At 42.1% G+C, this 23,020-nt stretch overlaps 1 protein-coding gene across 4 annotated transcripts; it reads left to right on the top strand.

Moving 5' to 3' along the window:
- The first annotated feature begins 72 nt into the window (after positions 1 to 72).
- Positions 73 to 20,419, top strand: fam78ab (family with sequence similarity 78 member Ab). 4 transcript variants are annotated; one of them, XM_055874409.1, is made up of 3 exons: positions 73 to 779; positions 2,359 to 2,662; positions 16,119 to 20,419. In XM_055874409.1, the coding sequence occupies exons 2-3, from the start codon at positions 2,400 to 2,402 to the stop codon at positions 16,636 to 16,638; spliced, it is 783 nt and encodes a 260-aa protein (XP_055730384.1). In that variant the 5' UTR covers positions 73 to 779; positions 2,359 to 2,399; the 3' UTR covers positions 16,639 to 20,419. The 4 variants fall into 4 exon arrangements, with proteins under 4 accessions (XP_055730384.1, XP_055730383.1, XP_055730381.1 ...); XM_055874408.1 differs by having other exon boundaries at positions 73 to 956; XM_055874406.1 differs by having other exon boundaries at positions 73 to 961.
- Positions 20,420 to 23,020: the final 2,601 nt, after the last annotated feature.

Raw genomic sequence — 23,020 nt, 5'->3', positions numbered from 1 at the left:
AGCACAAACCCATGGCACGTCTTCGTCAATTTGGCAAGGACCAAAAATAGAAGAAAATAAACCGCAAATCAAGAAGCAATAACAAACATTAAATTATGAAAATTGACTTGATCAATTTCTTAAAAGGTTTCTTCTCAGGAGGACTGAGGAGCATACATAAGTGGGACTATTATCAGGCGAAAAGCATGGGAACCAATTTAATTCAAAGTAGGCCTAAATGTATATTATTTTATTTTTATTAAATATTCACCACTGTATCTTTTATAATTAGACATGCAGCCAAATTGATGTGAGCTATAGCCTATAACATCGTCCAAAACAGTCAATTAAATTAGGGCTATTCGCTTAACTTTGACATATAGAATTGGCCTATTATAGCCTATAATTATGTTCTATTTAATAAACGTAGCAATAAGCCATCACTACATTTCCCAGAATGCTTGCAGTGGCGAGGGGAAGTGTCGTCTCAAAGGTACTTAAATAAAGGAGCTGAAGCTCAAGCCGCTAGAATAGACCAATGCGGGAGGGCGAACCTGCTGTGGCCGCGATGGGACCAGCGCACAGAAATGACAGTCTGTCTTGGAATTGGGACTAAATTATACTCAAAGGACAGGGATCGAGGAAGGAGCCTGGTTGGGTTATCGGAGACATTCCATGTATTAAAATAGTTTTTTATTAGTTGATCTACAAGAAGATATGGATCCAAACGGAGAGGGGAAAGTTAACCTGGTTGCCTTTGAATATTTCCGGTGTTCATTGTAACCCACGATTAAATACATGTAAGTTGAAATGATACCACTACCGGACCTTGAAATTGAATGCAACGATAAAAGAGAAGGGAACCAACTGGGAAGATAACGGAATTACCACTCGAACCATGCGCGCACGCATCTAGGGCAGTCCTAAAACCTGTCTTGAGGGGACAATTCACAAAGACGGGCTTGCATTGGACAAAAGTGTGGTAAACCTCTATTTATAAAAATAAAATATATTTGGTTTATGCTACAACAGGCTTTTTGCAACGGGACTACATTTATATTTACATTTGAGTTATTTAGCAGACGCTCTTATCCAGAGCGACATGCAATGAGTGCATTCATCTATAGATGGCTAGGTGGGACAACCACATATCACAGTCATAGTCAGTACATTTCTCCTCAATAAAGTAGCTATCAGTAAAGTCAGAGTTAGTAAGGGGGAGGGGAAAGCCCAGTGCGAGTGTTAGTTCAGGAAAGTCATATTTTCTAATTGTTTTATTTTAGGCTAAACGTCACTACCAATTTCATTTTGCATACCATGTCTACAATTTGCGGCGTTGTAAGGACCGCAATATTTATGATAGATTTATTCTTATCCCTCATATAGTCCCCGTGCATAGAGTTATTGTGGGATTGCACGCGGGCTGTGTATCTATTGTAGCGTGAACCTTAAGCAACATATTCTAGAGGGGTTATTTAATATTGTAAAGGAATACTTTTGATACATATGATTAAATTAATGTGCACGTGCTCCTCATGTAGTCCATTTTTATGTGGCATTGTGGCAAAGGGGCCTATTATAGCCTACTTGTGGTATTAAATGTCAACAGTTTATTGTTACATAATTAAGACGTTGTTCAACACAAGCCATTGCTGGCTGCAGTCCTCCTATCCACACCAAAGCTACTTTTTTTGGAATGAAAACCTTTCACCAGTGACAGAATGCTTAATTGAGGCAAAAGTTGATTTTACGCATGTTCAGAATGAAAATTGACATGAATAGGCTAAAAAATGAGTGGCGCTGAGCTCAGCCAATATGACGTCGAAATGCTATGTTAGCAGTTTTTGTAAATTATGCTTAGGTCACAATTATCAATAAAGTCTGCTTAATTAGACCACAAGGCACATGTGAGCAGTGGCTGTTGCACATATCCAACGGTCGCAAATTGCCAGTAATCGTGGTCGATCTCGCGCTGCTTGTGGAGGTGAGAGAGAGCACACAGCACACATCTGGAGGCACTTCTATTGATGGAGGAAGCTTCAAGACACGGAAAATAAAGTTGCATCGGCTCTGTTTTGGTGATGTGATCTGATGGCCAATGAAAAGCAGAAAGCATGCTGATGTGATTTTAATCACAACTCCTCCATTATTGAGTAAATTATTACATTTTCCATCATAGTGTTGGAATACAGAACTGGTTGCAAAATGCATGGCTTTTATGAACATGTCAGCAAAGAGGTAGCCTAGTCATTCTCAACGGAGAACACTGGCCATTTGACAGTGCCACCCTTTTTCGTTTTTTTTTTGTCTTTTTTGACTATTGAAAATGTGGATGCAATTGTGAATTTCTTGCTGTTTCCATGCGTCTTTCTCCTCCAGACCTCGGGACGTTGTTGTGGATTGTATTGCTATTTAATGCAATGGGCTGTATCCAGAGTATCAGGTGTAAGCCCAAGAGTTTCCGTGAAAGTATCATCGTTCTCGAGGTGAACTCCTCCATTGACTCCACGCCAACCAGCATCGACGAGTCATCCAGTGTGGTTCTGCGCTATCGGACACCGCACTTCCGAGCCTCTGCTCGGGTACTAGTGCCGCCCGTGGCCGGTAAAGAGACGTGGACCGTTGGCTGGATTCAAGCATGCAACCACATGGAGTTCTACAACAAATATGGAACCAAAGGGATGTGAGTATCAACCTAAACCCAACCCACATTACAATTAAATTATTATCACATTTGATTAGACAAAGGCCGAATAAAAATAACTCAGAATTAAAATGGCAGACAATACCTGTCACCCGCAATCTACTTCATTATTTTTGTTCACCTCTCAATGTCGCTAGGGCATTCGGAAAGTATTCAGACCCCTTTACTTTCCCCACATGTTTTTACATTACAGCCTTATTCTAAAATGGATTGAATAAAATGTTCCCTCATCTATCTTAACACAATATAAAATAAAGACAGAAATACCTTATTTACATACGTATTCAGACCATTTGTTATGATACTCGAAATTCAGCTTAGGTGCATCCTGTTTACATTGATCATCTTTCAGATGTTTCTATCACTTGATTGGAGTCCACCTGTGGTAAATTCAATTTATTGGAAATTATTTAGAAAGGCACACACCTGTCTATATAAGGTCCCACAGTTGACAGTGCATGTCACAGCAAAAACCAAGCCATGAGGTCGAAGGAATTGTCCGTAGAGCTCCTAGACAGGATTGTGTCAAGGCACAGATCTGGGCAAGGGTACCAAAAATGTCTGCAGCATTGAAGGTCCCCAGGAACACAGTGGCCTCCATCATTCTTAAATGGAAGAAGTTTGGAACCACCCAAGACTCTTCCTAGAGCTGGCCGCCCGGCCAAACTGAACATTCAGAGGAGAAGGGCCTTGGTCAGGGAGGTGACCAAGAACCTGCTGGTCACTCTGACAGAGCTACAGAGTTCCTCTGTGGCAATGGGAGAACCTTCCAGAAGGACAACCATCTCTGCAGCACTCCACCAATCAGGCCTTTATGGTAGAGTGGCCAGACGGTAGCCACTCTTTAGTAAAAGGCACATGACAGCCCGCTTGGAGTTTGCCAAAAGGCACTTAAAGACTCTCAGACCATGAGAAACAAGATTCTCTGGTCTGATGAAACCAAGATTGAACTCTTTGGCCTGAATACCAAGCGTCACATCTGGAGGAAACCTGGCACTATCCCGGGTGAAGCATGGTGGGGGCAGCATCATGCTGTGGGGATGTTTTTCAGCGCCAGGGACTGGGAGACTAGTCAGGATTGAGGGAAAGATGAACGGAGCAGAGTACAGAGAAATCCTTGATGAAAAACTTCTCCAGAGCACATAGGACCTCAGACTGGGCCCAAGGTTCACCTTCCAACAGGACAACGACCTGAAGCACAAAGCCAAGACAACACAGGAGTGGTTTTGGGACAAGTCTCTGAATGTCCTTGAGTGGCCCAGCCAGAGCCCGGACTTGAACCCCATTGAACATCCCTGGAGAGACCTGAAAATAGCTGTGCAGCGACACTCCCCATCCAACCTGACAGAGTTTGAGAGGATCTGCAGGGAAGAATGGGAGAAACTCCCCAAATCCAGGTGTGCCAAGATTTTAGCGTCATACCTAAGAATACTTGAGGCTGTAAACACTGTCAAAGGTGCTTCAACAAAGTACTGAGTAAATGGTCTGAATACTTATGTAAATGTGATATTTATTTAATTTGCTTTGTCATTATGGGGTATTGTGTGTAGATTGATGAGGGAAAAAAACGATTTAATCCATTTTAGATTAAGGCTGTAATGTAACAACATGTGGGAAAAATAAAGGGGTCTGAATACTTTCCGAATGCACTGTATTTTCAGATAGATTGGAGGTGTTAATTCTAGAACGTCAACAGTCTACTTTAGGCTTCCTCGTAGATGGATCACTGAACCATGCGTCATGATGAGTTAGTGATAATTAGAACGAAGATGTACATTTTTATTCATACTGCAAATCCATCCTCTATTGCAGAATCAAATCAATTATTATACTGAACAAAAATATAAATGCAACATGTAAAGTGTTGGTCCCATGTTTCATGAGCTGAAATAAAAGATCTCAGAAATTTCCACATGCACAAAAAGCTTATTTCTCAGAAGTTTTGTTTACAAATGTCTTTACATTCCTGTTAGTCAGCATTTCTCCTTTGCCAAGATAATCCATCCACCTGACAGGTGTGGCATATCAAGAAGCTGATTAAACAGCATGGTAACAGAGGTGTACCTTGTGCTGGTGACAATAAAAGGCCACTCTAAAATCTGCAGTTTCCCCTTATGTTTCAGCATAGTAATGCACGGCCCCATGTCACAAAGATCTGTACACAATTCCTGGAAGCTGAACATGTCCCAGTTCTTCCAGGGCCTGCATACTCACCAGCATGTCACCCATTGAGCATGTTTGGGATGCTCTGGAGCAACGTGTACGACAGCGTGTTCCAGTTCCCGCCAATATCCATCTACTTCACACAGCCATCGAAGAGGAGTGGGACAACATTCCACAGGCCACAATCACCAACCTGATCAATTATATGCAAAGGAGATGTGCCGCACTGCATGAGGCAAATGGTGGTCACACCGGATACTGACAGGTTTTCTGATCCACGCCCCTACTTTTTTTTTAAAGGTATCTGTGACCAACAGATGCATATCTGTATTCCCAGTCATGTAAAATCCTTAGATTAGGGCCTAATGAATTGATTTCAATTGACCGATTTCTTTATATGAACAGTAACTCAGTAAAACCTTTGAAATTGTTGCATGTTGGGTTTATATTTTTGTTCAGTATAATTTTGATTTACATTTGGTTGAGTTGTCAACTAATGTGAATTCAAAGTGAAATCAACAAAAAAGGTCACCATATCATTGGATTTAGGTTCAAAGTTGGTTAAAAATAATACATAATTCTTATGTTGAATACCTTTTGCAAATGTGATCAGTTAACCACATTGATTCCAAGTTATTACATACATTTTTGGGGTTGAAATTACGTTGAAACACCGTTGACTCAACCAGTTTTTTCCCAATGAGAAGGCTTTCACAAACACTGTTTGTAAAATGTATCAACTCAAGCCGAGTTTCATTGTGAGGTAGGCTACTGGAGTCAACAAAAACTGTATGGTATGAGAAATCAAATTATTCTCAAAATATTAGGAAATTATTTAAAGGCCAGACAATTCATTAAAATACCCCTTTCGTTCGGCTCGGTAACTGTTTACAGATGTCTGTGACTTATACAATGTTACACAAATTCAGTTTGTCCCACATCCTGTGGAGGCGACCACAAGTTGAAGTATACCCAGAATGCTGAGGGTTTATCTTCACCCATTACAGCATGGGATGTTTGGGTCTGCATGTCACAGATTACACACACCGTCCCAATACTGCGATCTCCTCCCCTACATTGCCTTCTCCCCTTGCCCTAGTCTGGCTATGTGTGTTTGTCTGTGCATGTTTGTCTCTCTGTGTGTGTGTGTTAATCTCTCACTCTGGGCCTAAAGAGACACTGAATGGGAAAAACAATATTAATGCTATGTGAGATTAGAGAGACATGTCCCTCTGCTCTGCAAACAAAACCTAATTTGAAGAGAGACTAGAGAGAGAAAAAGAGAAAGAGAGAGCGAGAGAGAGAGATGAAACAGGCATTAACAACCTCTTTCTTTCTCAGAGCAGCTATGACCTCAAAGCGACATATTTCTGCTGATTTGAGGTATAAAGAATGCCCTGGTAGTCAGAAATACAGTAGCATTTCCCCCTTATGCTTTTCTGTGTAGTATAGAGCCTATTCTCTGAACAAGAGAACCATGATTTCCCTGTAATACTTGTCGTTAGTCTTGACAAAATGCCTTCATACATTTAAGCTCATTTCCATTATCATTCAGTGTGGCCCTTTTGACTGCAATCTCAGAGAAAGACAAAATGTACTTAGTAGCTTCTTAATAACCCAGAGTGCCATCCATGTTTGAGGAGATAGTTAAGATGCAGGACATAAGCTCTCCCTCTATTGAGACTCCTGTTCTGAGTTCTGTCAATTACTGCGGTAAACTTCCAGGATGCTCTGGTCTAATTGGACAGAGTGACACAGGATAATACTGTGGATGATTTCTCTGTCAGTTCAGGTGCGTGCCCAGGTTTCTGAATTTGCCAGACACCCAGTCTTACAGCTGCTGAATAGAGCAGCAGTAGTCTATTATTCACTTTTAGTGGTATAGGAGTGTTAGGTGTATAAACACAGTGATGTAATGCAACACGCACACACGCACACAAACACACGCACGCACGCGCAAGCATACAAGCACATACAGTGCCTTCAGAATGTATTCACACCACTTGACTTTTTCCACATTTTGTTGTGGTACAGCCTGAATTTAACTAGGCAAGTCAGTTAAGAACAAATTCCTATTTTCAATGACAGCCTAGGAACAGTGGGTTAACTGCCTTGTTCAGGGCAGAATGACAGATTTTTACCTTGTCAGCTCGGGGATTCAATCTTGCAACCTTCCGGTTACTAGATTCAACACTCTAACCACTAGGCTACCTGCTGCCCCCGGAAGCCTGTACAGAATAAAACATATTCCAAAACATGCATCCTGTTTGCAATAAGGCACTGAAGTAAAAATGTAAAAAATGTGCCAATTTTTTTAACTTCATGTCCTGAATACAAAGTTTTAAGTTTGGGTCAAATCCAACACATCACTGAGTACCACTCTTCATATTTTCAAGCATGGTGGTGGCTGCATCATGTTATGTGTATGCTTGTCATTGGCAAGGACTAAGGAGTTTTTTAGGATAAAAATAAATGGAATAGAGATAAGCACAGGCAAAATCCTAGAGGAAAACCTAGTTCAGTCTGCTTTCCAACAGACACTGGGAGACAAATTCACCTTTCAGCAGGACAATAACCTAAAACACAAGTCCAAATATACACTGGAGTTGCTCACCAAGGCGACATTGAATGTTCCTGAGTGGCCTACTTACAGTTTTGACTTAAATCTGCTTGATAATCTATGGCAAGACTTGAAAATGGCTGTCTAGCAATGATGAACAACCAACTTGCCAGAGTTTGAATAAAAATGTAATAATAATGTGCAAATATTGTACAATACAGGTGCAAAGCTCTTAGAGACTTACCCAGAAAGACTCACAGCTGTAATCGCTGGCAAAGGTGATTCTAACATGTATTGATTGACTCAGGGATCTGAATACTTATGTAAATGAGATATTTCTGTATTTCATTTTCAATACATTTGCAAACATGTCTAAAAACATGTTTTTACTTTGTCATTATGGGGTATTGTGTGTAGATGGTTGAGAAAACAATTACGTTTAATCCATTTTTAATTGAGGCTGTAACACAACAAAATGTGGAGTAAGTTAAGGGTTATGAATACTTTCTGAAGGCACTGTAGGTGGGCACCAGAGGAGGCTTGATAATTGCTGGAATGAAATTAATGGAACAGAGTCAAACATGTTGTTTCCATATGTTTGATGTGTTTGATACCGTTCCATTTATTTTATTCCAACCATTACAATGAGCCCGTCCTCCTATAGCTCCTTCCACCAGCCTCCACTGGTGGGCAGGCATGCTGTATACATGCACACACACAGACCCCACACACTCTGGTAAGACTCAAGGGGGCTGTCCCAAGCAGTTTTTCCAGACTGTGCACACTGCACACTCGCATCGACACAGAGACACAGGCTCAGACACATCACATCCACAACATCCAACAGACATACTCACACACCCACATTGTTTGAAGCCAAGTCAAGAAGCCAAGACACTTATCACACCCATTTATGAGTACACACACGCAGACACGCATACAAAGGCTCAAAGATGCTATGATTGATTACCCTGAATTAGTCAGCTCGCCACCCATGTGTCTGAGTATCCCGTCTAAATAATCTCTCCCTTCCCTGTTTGGTAAAAGGAAATTGCAATAAAACCTCTGTAACGGTAGTCCTCCTCCTCTTCATCCGAAGAGGAGGAGTAGTAGTGATGGAACCAAGGCGCAGCGTTGTGAAATGACATGATTTAATTAAGACACGACAAAACAACGAAGACAGAAAACGAACTATACTTGAATTAACTAACAAAATAACAAAACGAATGTGTAGACAGACCTGAACTATACGAACTTACATAAAACACGAAGAACGCACGAACAGGGAAAATAGACTACACAAAAAGAACAATGTACAAACAAACCGAACAGTCCCGTATGGTGCGACAAACACTGACACAGGAGACAACCACCCACAACGAACACTGTGAAACAACCTACCTAAATATGACTCTCAATTAGAGGAAAACGCCAAACACCTGCCTCTAATTAAGAGCCATACCAGGCAACCCTTAAACCAACATAGAAACATAAAACATAGAATGCCCACCCAAACTCACGTCCTGACCAACTAGCACATAAAACAAACTAACAGAAATAGGTCAGGAACGTGACAACCTCCTTTATACTAGCACAATTTAGATATACCGTTGAAGTCGGAAGTTTACATACACTTTAGCCAAATACATTTAAACTCAGTTTATAAGCAAAGAGAACTTTAAGAGATAAAGGTCAGTCAATCCGGAATATTTCAAGAACTTTTAAAGTTTCTTCAAGTGCAGTCGCAAAAACCATCAAGCTCTTTGATGAAACTGGCTCATGAGGATCGCCACAGGAAAGGAAGGCCCAGAGTTAAAAAAGTATGTCTCCAAAAAGTATGATCTTTGTCCCTATGTGCAGTTTTGGAACAATGGCTTCTTCCTTGCTGAGCGGCCTTTCAGGCTATGTTGATATAGGACTCGTTTTACTGTGGATATAGATACTTTTGTACCTGTTTCCTCCAGCATCTTCACAAGGTCCTTTGCTGTTGTTCTGGGGTTGATTTGCACTTTTTGCACCAAAGTACGTTCATCTCTAGGAGACAGAACACGTCTCCTTCCTGAGCAGTATGACGGCTGCGTGGTCCCATGGTGTTTATACTTGCGTACTATTGTTTGTACAGATGAACGTGGTACCTTCAGGCGTTTGGAAATTACTCCCAAGGATGAACCAGACTTGTAGAGGTCTACAAATTTTTTCTGAGGTCTTGGCTGATTTCTTTTGATTTTCCCATGATGTCAAGCAAAGAGGCACTGAGTTTGAAGGTAGGCCTTGAAATACATCCACAGGTACACCTCCAATTGACTCAAATTATGTCAATTAGCCTATCAGAATCTTCTAAAGCCATGACATAATTTTCAGGAATTTTCAAGCTGTTTAAAGGCACAGTCATCTTAGTGTATGTAAACTTCTGACCCTCTGGAATTGTGATACAGTGAATTATAAGTGAAATAATTTGTCTGTAAACAATTGTTGGAAAAAGGACTTGTGTCATTCACAAAGTAGATGTTCTAACCGACTTGCCAAAGCTATAGTTTGTTAACAAGAAATTTGTGGAGTGGTTGAAAAACAAGTTTTAATGACTCCAACCTAAGTGTATGTAAACTTCTGTGTCACTTTATAAGAGGGTACAGCAAATTGTTGGTGTCTCTGCTTGTCATGTATCTAGTCCGTCACTCAACAAAAAATGAAGCCACGCTCGCCACTACAGTTGATTGGCCGTTTAGTCCGTTGGGTCCTTTCTACAGATGTAAGATCTTAATTTTCCTTCTGTAGCCAGTTTGCTACAGCAGGAAAATAATCCTGCAGCAACAGGAAATATTAATTATGTGGATTATAATTAATGGACATTTTGTAGTGCAAAATAATTAATGGACCATTTTTTTCACAAGGGCAAATCAGGTCTGACATTTCTACGTGGAAATTACAAACTTTAAAAGCCTTTTTAAAAGTCAAATACACTACAAGTTTGCATTTCCTGGAAAATTCTCAGCAACACTAGAGTGATCAAATTAAGATCCTACATCTGAAGGATCTATTTCAATAGAGCACCTCCCATGGTTTTGAACGAGAGTACTATACTGAAAATAGTATAGTATTGTAATGAAATTGCCATCAATAAAGAGTAGGTAGATCCTGTAGTATCATTAGACCTCCAATAGGGGGAGAGAGAAAAAGAGCATGATGAACACAAGGCAAATGTTCTTGCTCTTGGGCATGTTCTGTTCTCAAGAAACCATGTGTTATCAAGATAAAAATACGAGGAGAGTGCTTTGTTGCCATTGTCCGCAGTCGTTGGCCCTTCACAGTGGAATTGATGTAACAGTTTGGCTCCTGTCTGAGATATACAGTATTTATAGATGGAAAGATTGTTCAACTTGTTTTGGAGACAGATTGATAGAGGATATAGTGATTTGTAGCGACAAGAATGGACATGGATGAAACATAATCCTTGTTATGTACAGACACACACACAAAGAAAAACAATATTGGCCACTCACACCCACTCCCATAGACACACACACACACACTAAAATGTATATTCTATTCTACTGAGCAATTAACTTTATGTTCGTATTCTTATCTTTTATTAGTTCTTATTGATGTTGCATTGTCGAGAAGGAACCTGCAAGTAAGCATTTAGTTCATCTGTCGGCCCCAACTCAGGCCCTGTGTGTAGTTAACCGACCATCTCTGCCCATTCATCGCCATTTTACCTGTTGTTGTTGTCTTAGTTGATTAGCTGCTGTTGTCTTACCCGTTGTTGCCTTAGCTAGCTCTCCCAATCAACACCTGTGATTTTTTTATGCCTCGCTTTATGCCTCTTTCAAATGTCAATATGCCTTGTACACTGTTGTTTAGGATAGTTATTATTGTCTTAGTTTACTGCGGAGCCCCTAGTCCCACTCAACATGCCTCAGATACCTCCTTTGTCCCACCTCCCACACATGTGGTGACCTCACCCAGCATAACTAGCCCGTCCAGAGATGCAACTTCTCTTATCATCACTCGGTGCCTGGGTTTACCTCCACTGTACCCGCACCCCACCTCTGTCTGTACATTATGCCCTGAATCTATTCTACCACGCCCATAAATCTGCTCCTTTTATTCTCTATCCCCAACGCACTAGACGACCAGTTTTGATAGCCTTTAGCCGTACCCTCATCCTACTCCTCCTCTGTTCCTCGGGTGATGTGGAGGTTAACCCAGGCCCTGCGTGTCCCCAGGCACTCTAATTTTTTGACTTCTGTAACCGAAAAAGCCTTGGTTTCATGCATGTTAACATCAGAAGCCTCCTCCCTAAGTTTGTTTTTCTCACTGTTTTAGCACACTCCGCCAACCCTGATGTCCTTGCCGTGTCCGAATCCTGGCTTAGGAAGGCCACCAAAAATTCAGATATTTCCATACCCAACTACAACATTTTCCGTCAAGATAGAACTGCCAAAGGGGGATGAGTTGCAATCTACTCCAGAGATAGCCTGCAAAGTTCTGTCATACTTTCCAGGTCTATGCCCAAACAGTTCGAGTTTCTAATTTTAAAAATGAATCTCTCCAGAAATAAGTCTCTCACTGTTGCCGCCTGTTATTATAGACCCACTCAGCTCCCAGCTGTGCCCTGGACACCATATGTGAATTGATTGCCCCCATCTATCTTCAGAGTTCGTTCTGTTAGGTGACCTAAACTGGGATATGCTTAACACCCCGGCAGTCCTACAATCTAAGCTAGATGCCCTCAATGTCACACAAATTATCAAGGAACCCACCAGGTACAACCCTAAATCCGTTAACATGGGCAGCCTCATAGATATTATCCTGACCAACTTGCCATCTAAACACACCTCTGCTGTTTTCAATCAGGATTTCAGCGATCACTGCCTCATTGCCTGCATCCGCTATGGGTCCACGGTCAAACGACCACCCCTCATCAATGTCAAACGCTCCCTAAAACACTTCTGCGAGCAGGCCTTTCTAATCAACCTGGCCCAGGTATCCTGGTTGGATATTGACCTCATCCCGTCAGTCGAGGATGCCTGGTCGTTCTTTAAAAGTAATTTCCTCACCATCTTAAATACGCATGCCTCTTTCAAAAAATGTAGAACGAAGAACAGATATAGCCCTTGGTTCACTCCAGACCTGACTGCCCTCGACCAGCACAAAAACATCCTGTGGCGGACTGCACTAGCATCGAATAGTCCCCGCGATATGCAACTTTTCAGGGAAGTCAGGAACCAATACACGCAGTCAGTCAGGAAAGCAAAGGCTAGCTTTTTTAAACAGAAATGTGCATCCTGTAGCTCTAACTCCAAAAAGTTTTGGGACACTGTAAAGTCCATGGAAAATAAAAGCACCTCTTCCCAGCTGCCCACTGCACTGAGGCTAGGTAACACTGTCACCACCGATAAATCCACGATAATCGAGAATTTCAATAAGCATTTCTCTACGGCTGGCCATGCTTTCCTCCTGGCTACCCCAACCCCGGCCAACAGCTCCGCACCCCCCGCAGCTACTTGCCCAAGCCTCCCCAGCTTCTCCTTCACCCAAATCCAGATAACAGATGTTCTGAAAGAGCTGCAAAACCTGGACCCGTACAAATCAGCTGGGCTAGACAATCTGGACCCTCTCTTTCTAAAATTATCCGCAGCCATTGTTGCAACCCCTATTACCAGTCTGTTCAACCTCTCTTTCGTATTGTCCGAGCTGCCTCGTTCATCCCCCTCTTCAAAGGGGGTGACACTCTAGATCCGAACTGTTATAGACCTATATCCGTCCTGCCCTGCCTTTCTAAAGTCTTTGAAAGCCAAGTTAATAAACAGATCACTGACCATTTCGAATCCCACCGTACCTTCTCCGCTGTGCAATCCGGTTTCCGAGCTGGTCACGGGTGCACCTCAGCCACGCTCGAGGTACTAAACGATATCATAACCACCATCGATAAAAGACAGTACTGTGAAGCCGTATTCATTGACCTGGCCAAGTCTTTCGACTGTCAATCACCGTATTCTTATCGGCAGACTCAACAGCCTTGGTTTCTCAAATGACTGCCTCGCCTGGTTCACCAACTACTTCTCAGACAGAGTTCAGTGTGTCAAATCGGAGGGCCTGTTGTCAAGACCTCTGGCAGTCTCTATGGGGGTACCACAGGGTTCAATTCTCGGGCCGACTCTTTTCTCTGTATATATCAACGATGTCGCTCTTGCTGCGGGTGATTCCCTGATCCACCTCTATGCAGACGACACCATTCTGTATACATCTGGCCCTTCTTTGGACACTGTGTTAAATAACCTCCAAACGAGCTTCAATGCCATACAACTCTCCTTCCGTGGCCTCCAACTGCTCTTTAAACGCTAGTAAAACCAAATGCATGCTTTTCAACCGTTCGCTGCCCACACCCGCCATCCCGACTATCACTACTCTGGACGATTCTGACTTAAAATATGTGGACAACTACAAATACCTAGGTGTCTAGCTAGATTGTAAACTCTCCTTCCAGACTCATATTAAACATCTCCAATCCAAAATTAAATCTAGAATCGGCTTCCTATTTCGCAACAAAGCCTCCTTCACTCACGCCGCCAAACATACCCTCGTAAAACTGACTATCCTACCGATCCTCGACTTCGGCGATGTCATTTACAAAATAGCTTCCAATACTCTACTCAGCAAACTGGATGCAGTCTATCACAGTGCCATCCGTTTTGCCACCAAAGCCCCTTATACCACCCACCACTGTGACCTGTATGCTCTAGTCAGCTGGCCCTCGCTACATATTCGTCGCCAGACCCACTGGCTCCAGGACATCTATACATTTACATTTAAGTCATTTAGCAGACGCTCTTATCCAGAGCGACTTACAAATTGTAAAGTTCATACATATTCATCCTGGTCTCCCCGTGGGAATTGAACCCTGGTCCCCCCGTGGGAAATGAACCCACAACCCTGGCTTTGCAAGCGCCATGCTCTACCAACTGAGCCACACGGGACCATAAGTCTATGCTAGGTAAAGCTCCGCCTTATCTCAGCTTACTGGTCACGATAACAACACCCACCCGTAGCACGCGCTCCAACAGGTATATCTCACTGGTCATCCCCAAAGCCAACACCTCCTTTGGCCGCCTTTCCTTCCAGTTCTCTGCTGCCAATGACTGGAATGAATTGCAAAAACGCTGAAGCTGGAGACTTATATTTCCCTCACTAACTTTAAACATCAGCTTTCTGAGCAGCTAACCGATCGCTGCAGCTGTACATAGCCCATCTGTAAATAGCCCACCCAATCTACCTACCTCATCCCCATATTGTTTTTATTTACTTTTCTGCCCTTTTGCACACCAGTATTTCTACTTGCACATCATCATCTGCTCATCTATCACTCCAGTGTTAATTTGCCAAACTGTAATTACTTCGATTCTATGGCCTATTTATTGCCTTACCTCCTCACGCCATTTGCACACACTGTATATAGAATTTCTTTTTTTTCTATTGTGTTATTGACTGTATGCTTGTTTACTCCATGTGTAACTCTGTGTTGTTGTTTGTGTCGCACTGCTTTGCTTTATCTTGGCCAGGTCGCAGTTATAAATGAGAACATGTTCTCAACTAGCCTACCTGGTTAAATAAAGGGTAAATAAATAAAAAATAGTTTAAAAAACAGTGTATACCATGTGTATACTATACACAACTAATAAAACTTTCAACTGAAACACACACACTTTAACCTCCCCCTCCAACACACAAACTGGGGCTTACCTTTTACTATTATTATTATTCTAGAGATCATCATCTAGCTCCTTTGTGAATAAATGGCCATGCAGGCCTGTCATATGTCTGGTGATCACTGTTATCTGTAGCAGTTCTGCTGACTCCTTTACTTCTTCCTGCCGAGGGGGAATCGATAGGCGAACGGTCCGGAGTGTTTTTCTGTCACCCACTACGTCTCAATACTCCAAAGTGGCCTCCTTTCATAGTTTCCTTCGCTTAATTCACTCAGATCTGAAATAATAGTGGATGAGGTAAAGCAATCCTGATAGGCTTTGGACATATTGATTTCACCTATCCTGTGTTGACAGATCAGTGGTCAGTGCAGAGGTGGTAAAGGAAATGAGAAAAGAAAGCCACGTAAGACTATTGAGATGCACCTATAGTGACTTACTACACAGGTTAGACAGACGGGAGGCTCTTAACAATGGGAACCTGTGGTGTGCTGTGATTGTGCTGCCCTGACCTGAATCGCAATAGCTACTGAGCTGATGTTTGTAGAGCAAACCCACACAGTGAGTCTGTTTGAGCATCTCATGGACATAGATAGTCTCCTCCACTCTTCTTATGCTCCAGCCTTTATTTAACAGTGGGTAGGAGCCTATTACGATTGATATCTCTCTCAAACGATTCTAGGCAGGAAAGCAGTAGCAACATGCAGAGAGATTCTCACTTGTAAAACAAGTCTCACCCTTTTGTTTCCACTTCCACGTTAAAGGATTTGTTCACCCAAAATCAACAATTTCTTCCTGTTTTCAAACCATAAAAGTGGTCTAAAATTGTGTTGGGTTGACAGTTCACATCACCTGTTGTGTAGATTTAGCTATATATTTGGATACTTATTCCCATATGAATGGGAGTGATTGGCATCATCTTTGATTTTGGCGTGAACTATCCCTTTAAGCTTCACTCTGTTTTCCCTTCCGGGTTAAATCTCACTGCCTGCTTTTCCACGTCCAGGTCGAGCTGGGAACTCCCTGACCTACGGGATGGCAAGATCCAGGCCATCAGCGACTCGGACGGCGTCAACTACCCGTGGTATGGCAACACCACGGAGACGTGCACCATCGTGGGTCCCACCAAGAAGGCCACCAAGTTCACGGTCAGCATGAATGACAACTTCTACCCCAGCGTTACATGGGGTGTGCCTGTGAGCGATAGCAACCTGCCGCAGCTCAGCAGCATCCGCCGCGACCAGAGCTTCACCACCTGGCTGGTGGCCATCAATCAGTCCGAGACCCTGGTGCTGCAGACCATCCGCTGGAGGATGCAGCTCCACGTGGAGGTGGACCCGGACAAGCCTCTGGGCCAGAGGGCCACGCTGCGTGAGCCTGTGGCCCAGGAGCAGCCCCACGTCCTGGGCAAGAACGAGCCCATCCCCCCCAATGCCATGGTCAAGCCCAACGCCAATGACGCTCAAGTGCTCATGTGGCGGCCAAAGACCGGGGACCCCATCGTGGTCATCCCGCCCAAATATTGAAAGAACTTGGGGGGTTAAACACTCCTCCTCTTCTCCCACTCCTCTACCTACTCTCACTTTTCATTTTCTCTCTCTTTACCTACTTTTCCTTTTTCTCCTTTTCTCCTTGCCTCAAGCTCCTTGCCTCTATTTGCCTCTCTGTTTCTCTCCTCTCCTCTTTTTTTTGTAAGAACTGAGCAAAAGAGGGAGAGAGGGAGAGAGAGAGAGTGAAACAAGGACAAGAGCAGTTTGGAGAAAGAGGACGTCCCCTATAAGTGGGAGCTGGAGCTGACTTTAAAAACTGGAGTGAACAAACTGCAACCATTCTACCTTCAAACGGGGTCGGGTTTCACTGTGCTAGATAAAGTCATTGCAAAAAAAATCTAAAATAAGAAACTTTGCTTTTTGGGATTGGGGTTTGGGGTTGGGAGGGATGGGGAGTGTGTGTGGGTTGAAAAAAAGATAGTATTTATGTTCATATTTATGTACATGGTACATACATGTATACATGCACAAAGTTTGCGTATACCAGTTGAGTTTTTATTTATGGGCTGGGAGAGAGCATTTTGTGTGAATAAGCGCTATTTTGTGCTCCACATGAGTGATATGTGAATACGAACCGTATCGGGGTGACATATGTAGTTTTAGTACTTTTTTAAACATGAGAGTCATTCAATCCATGCTGCCTTAAGTTTAAATCGCTTTCCACTGCAAATGTTTAGCCTTAAACCAAGTGCAATGCAGTATTCCTTCACCTGTCCTCTCTCTTCTTCCATCCAGACTGTTGGTGCTGGTGTGTGTGGGTTTAGGAATGGAACAGTGGGTTATGGACAATGGGTTATCAGGAACCAAATTGGGTCCTAAAACTGCTGGAACCCTTTTTCTACCACAGAACGAAAGAGAAAAGACATTCAAACAAACCCTTTCAAATAGTCAGTTAGGTCGTCATCTTATCATGCATGGCTGTGGAAAAGGTTTTCTGACAACATTCAATTCCATTGAGACTGATATTCAGCTGACTTTTAGAGTTGTCAACAACATCCCTTTACAGAAAGAAAACAGTATTTCATCATGTTATCTTTCATTTGCTTTATTACCACTCCCTCCATCTCAGAGCCCTGTTGCTGTACTCCTCCCTCCCTCTGCCTTTCTTCTCTCCTCTCTACAGATGTCGGAGGGGACAACCCTGCTAGCACCTAATCAATACTGTTATTACAGCAAGCAGCAGCCAGGGGAAATGACTTTCATAACAGGGGCAATAAAAAATCGGTCCTCCATGCGATGCTATGGGAGATAAATCATCTCGGCTTTAGGGTGCCTGTGTGTGAATCCACATGGTGCAGAGGTGGTTGCAGCGCACCGCCCTCCATCTCTGCTCTCTCTTTCTGTAGTCCCCCCTTGCTCTCCTCGCACTCTCTCTCTCTTCTGATGTTCATCCCCATTCATCCTCTCTCACCCTGTCCCTACTTTTTCCTCTCTGATCCATCTTTCTCTCTCTGCTCCCCTTGATTGGTCTCTATTTCCTCCATCCAACCCTCCACCCACCCTCCACCCTTCACCCTGTCCTCTGTCCTCTTTGCAGCAGTAGGCATGCAAGGCTCAGCCTGGCATATAGATTACCCACTTCTGGGGTTGCCACTACCAGTTGTTGCCCGCTGCAGAAATGTGGTGCTTTTTTTTCTCCTCTCACAGAGCCCCGGCTAGCTAAATACCTCCATAAACGTGACGATGCCCAGTCACTCGTTAATCTATGGGCAGGGCAGCTTTACCCAGAGCTGAAATCTCTCATGGAGGAGAGAGGGAGGGGGTGGGGGTTTAGAGGGATAGCTGGGGGATAGAATTTGGCATCAGGCTTTTTATCTCCTTATAATATCAACGACAACAAGAACAACAGCATCAGCAGTATGAGCTAAAAAAAGGAACAGGGACTGATGTTTGAAGTGGTTAAGAAAACTGCATTTCTGCTTCTGTCACTGAAGGTATTGTTTTTTCATTAAGTTTATGCTAGTTATGATGTTGTGGTATTTTATTAATGCAAAGCTTCCTTGGTAGAGGAATAACATTTCCATCAAATGCCACCAACAACTGGGCAACATTGTTTGCTCGTTATTTCAACCTACCTTATCAACGTTATCACACTGCATCAACCTGGCTACCTGATTGAATTTGCCAAAAGTCATTGACATACACAGATTCTGTCTTGATATAACCAAATAGTGTCGACAGGTTTTTGTGGTTTGGTTTATTTCAAATTAAACTCAAATCTATTGACATCTCAACCAAATATCAACCGTAATTTGAAGTTTATCTGACATCTTTACCTGGTGAGAAAAGACAGAGCAGCCGGTCAGTAGCAGCTGAATAGAATGAAGAAAAACCAGGGCTCAGAAACCAGAGAGACTGATAGCCTGCTCTGGACTCAATCATCTGGGCCAGGAAGGAGGAGTGGTCTGGTGGGGAGAAGTGCTGTCATTAATAGATTGTCTGTGAAATACTGAGCACCCTTCAGATGCATTGTGCTGTGCCAAGGCTGGCTATAGTAATATATGAGGGCCTCTTGGGGCTAGAGGACAAAGGTCAGTGTTAGAAGGGGTGGGGGGTCGGGATTGAGGTGGAAGGGGTAATGGTGGTAGTCAGGGGTATGGGTGATAGAGTGACAAGGAGGTGGGGTGATGTCACAATCTGCACACTGCTGAGTGGTTTATTGGAAAGCCCAGCAGGGATTGCTTGTCACCATGTATAAAACACCTTGACACATCAGTAGCTGGCTAGCTGTCCTTAGTCACGGCATGACCTAAATACTCTCATTGATCTGGCGCAGCTGTAGCTGTTGTTGAACTATGGCTCCGTCTGTTCACTCACACAGGGCACATCCTTGTCATAAGACAGCAGGGGCGGTCTCTCTTTGCATGCTATCTGATCATCACAGCATCACACTGGGACCGAGTGTTAACAGCATTTATCAGCAGAGCACGTGGCCCCCAGCAACACAAACACACACTAGAGAGAGGGAGGTAACGGGAAGGCGATTGCCGTTGTGTCTTCACTCTGACAGTGTTGTTATGTGCTACTGAGGAGTCTATCATGTACAACTACTTCCTCAAAACACATTTCTAACCGAGTTCTGTTTTTAGAAATGGACAAATTGACATTTACGTAAACATTCATGAGATTACGATTCCATCATTGAACAAGTGAAATTCATGGACTTCATGTCTCCTTCTGGGGTTGTGCCACTGAGTAGCCTTCCATTTCTAAACCCACAGCTCTTAGTTCTGAGGGCGCCCACCTTTTCTATAGATCTTTATGTAAAAGAGTAATGTAAACTACAGGACACCAACGCGTCATAGACCAGCAGAAAAGGTTTCTCTTTTAGTTACAAATAACAAGCCCAAGCTCACTCTCAGGATCACCCATTGTTGTTTCCTATCCTTTACTAGTTTACCCCATATAAACAAAAGAGTTGTCCGTCTATCTTGCCATTCGCTCCCTGCAACTCTGACTAGGTTTTCAGTAGAGTAGCCTTATGGCTAACTGTAGCAGACTATACACAACTGGCTACAATGTATTTCAAATGTTGGGTGTTTTTGATTTGTCTTCTGAAAAATCATCTAATATATTTTGCAGCACTGAAACAAAAATACAGTAATTTCTTTTTGTATTTGTCATTGACACTGATACTTGATACTTGAACATAGAACAGTACTGGCAAATATTTAAAACTGTGAAAATGCACAATGTTAAAAAAAAAAGAAAATGGAAAAAGTATTTTTCATGAATAAATAAGAATGTGCGAATGTTATATGTTCCCTGTCACTTTTCTCCTAGCATGTGGATAGATCTGGCTTTCACCTCAGCAGTGTGATGGGGAAATATGCATCCTGTAACATATGGGGATTCTTTCTACAGAAGCGCCTTGTCAAGATGCTTCACAAACACCACCAACACCTTAGCTTTTATCACCTGTGATACCATGTCTGAATAATCACACTTTTAACACTGAGACTTTCTCCCTTCTTTATGAGGAAAAAGAGTTGGTGACACTTTATTTGAAGGTCTGCTTATAAACTGCTTATTAACCATAATCAATAGTTAATAATAACCATTAGTAAACTTTGGAATACATAATCTATGAACAAAAGTAAATACAGTAAATAAACCATTTATTGCAATCATATACAAATCACGAACAACAATCAATATACATGTATTTATGTGGTTAACAAATCATATTTACAGGCAGTTTATAAGCAGTTTATCGTCAAATAAAGTCATACTGAAAAAAAGGATGTGGTGCATTTCCTATCACATTTTTTACACTAAGGCTGACATGTTTTGGAGCTTACGTGCATTAATTGAAATCCCTATTGAAGACCATAGGCGTTCATCCTTTCCCTCTGCTCTGGCCCTGCTAAGATAGACTTCCAAGGTTTTTGATCAGAAAGCCAGAGTCATAATGAGAAATTCTACCACTGTAAGTATTGGACTAATTCAACCTCAATCTAGTGTTACACTTGTTTAAGGAAGTTGTTCTCGTTTGTGCCCCGTGACTCAAGCCTAGGAAAAGTAGAGACTCAAACAAGTCCATGACGTCATTTGTTACTGTATACGTTAGCTTTACTCACAACACTGGAGTACAATGTTTCAAATGGTGCAGATAGAAATGCAATGTATAGAGCTGACAATTCCCTATTCTACAAGGTGGAGAGTCATTTCTGTTCTACGCAATACATTTCTATCTGTGTAACGTTGCGCCACCCTGAATAAGTGGGTGAATCAGTCTATTCAAAGTCACAAGGACCATGTCACGTGTCTGCTGGTTTCTGTCTCCTCTTACTGCTGAACTGCTGATGCAGAGCAAAACCAGGTGAGTAGACACCTACATAACTTCAGTCAATCCATGGCTTTCATTCATTTACCTATAGTGTCAAGGGAAAGAACACTGCATGCACCCCCTAGGGACAGGAGTTGGACACCTTGCTGTGCACAGCACACACATTGCTGAACATTACTTATATTGATCGTATCAGTTTTGATTATGTAAGTCGTGTACAAACCAGAGAGGGGTGGAAAGAGAGTGAAAGTATAGGGGAGGATTAGAGAGAGAGATGGTCGAAGAGAAAGAGAGATGGTCAAATAGAGAGAGAATGTCAAAGAGAGAAAGAAAGAGAAAGAAAGAAAGAAAGATGGTCAAAGAGAGAAAGAAAGAGATGGTCAAAGAGAGAGATGGTCAAAGAGAGAATGATACTATGATACTCTATGTTATGTTTCGTATGGTACGTATTAATTTGTGGATCTCCATAACCCATTTTGTATAATATGTTACGAATTACAATTCATATTATATTATTATATTAATTTGCTAAATGTACTATATGTAACAAATTTGCTAAATATATGACATGTTACGAATTCTAGCTAGGTGACTAGGTGTCTAATATTAGCTAGCTGTCTAACGTTAGCTAGACCAGGGGTTAGGGTTAGGGTTAAGTTTAGGAGTTACAGTACCAGTCAAAAGTTTGGACACACCTACTCATTCAAGGTATTTTCTATATTTTTTCATTGTTCCTACATTGTAGAATAATAGTGAAGATATCAACACTATGAAATAACACATATGTAATCATGTCAAAACCCAAAAAGTTACAAATCAAAACATATTTTATATTTGAGACTTCAAAGTAGCCACCCTTTGCCTTGATGACAGCTTTGCACACTCTGAGCATTCTCTCAACCTGCTTCATGAGGTAGTCACCTGGAATGCATTTCAATTAACAAGTGTGCCTTGTTAAAAGTTAATTTCTTTCCTTCTAAATGAGTTTGAGCCAATCAGTTGTGTTGTGACAAGGTAGTGGTGGTATACAGAAGGTTAAAGACCAAGTCCATATTGTGGCAAAAACAGCTCAAATAAGCAAAGAGAACTTTAAGACATAAAGGTCAGTCAATCCGGAATATTTCAAGAACTTTTAAAGTTTCTTCAAGTGCAGTCACAAAAACCATCAAGCTCTTTGATGAAACTGGCTCTTATGAGGATCGCCACAGGACAGGAAGGCCCAGAGTTACCTCTGCTGCAGAGGATAAATTCATTAGAGTAAACTGCACCTCAGATTGCAGCCCCAAAAATGATTCACAGAGTTCCAATCAAATCTCTTACTATTGGAATTCTCTGTATGAGTAGCTACAATTTTCCCATATACAGTTGAAGTCGGAAGTTTACATACACCTTAGCCAAATACGTTTAAACTCAGTTTTTCACAATTCCTAACATTTAATCCTAGTAAAAATTCCCTGTTTTAGGTTAGTTAGGATCACCACTTTATTTTAAGAATGTGAAATGTCAGAATAATAGTAGAGAGAATGATTTATTTCAGCTTTTATTTCATCACATTCCCAGTGGGTCAGA

This window comes from Salvelinus fontinalis, chromosome 21 (genome assembly GCF_029448725.1).
Source record: "Salvelinus fontinalis isolate EN_2023a chromosome 21, ASM2944872v1, whole genome shotgun sequence".
Lineage (NCBI taxonomy): Eukaryota > Metazoa > Chordata > Actinopteri > Salmoniformes > Salmonidae > Salvelinus > Salvelinus fontinalis.
The sequence above is the reverse complement of the archived record's forward strand: the minus strand, read 5'-3'. Positions and strand labels throughout refer to the sequence as shown.

Bases quoted from the DNA above. Each gene is read 5' to 3' on its own strand.
- fam78ab (XM_055874405.1), top strand. From the start codon at position 2,340: ATGCGTCTTTCTCCTCCAGACCTCGGGACGTTGTTGTGGATTGTATTG. The intron at 2,663-16,118 runs GTGAGTATCAAC...TTCCACGTCCAG, and splicing joins AAATATGGAACCAAAGGGAT to GTCGAGCTGGGAACTCCCTG.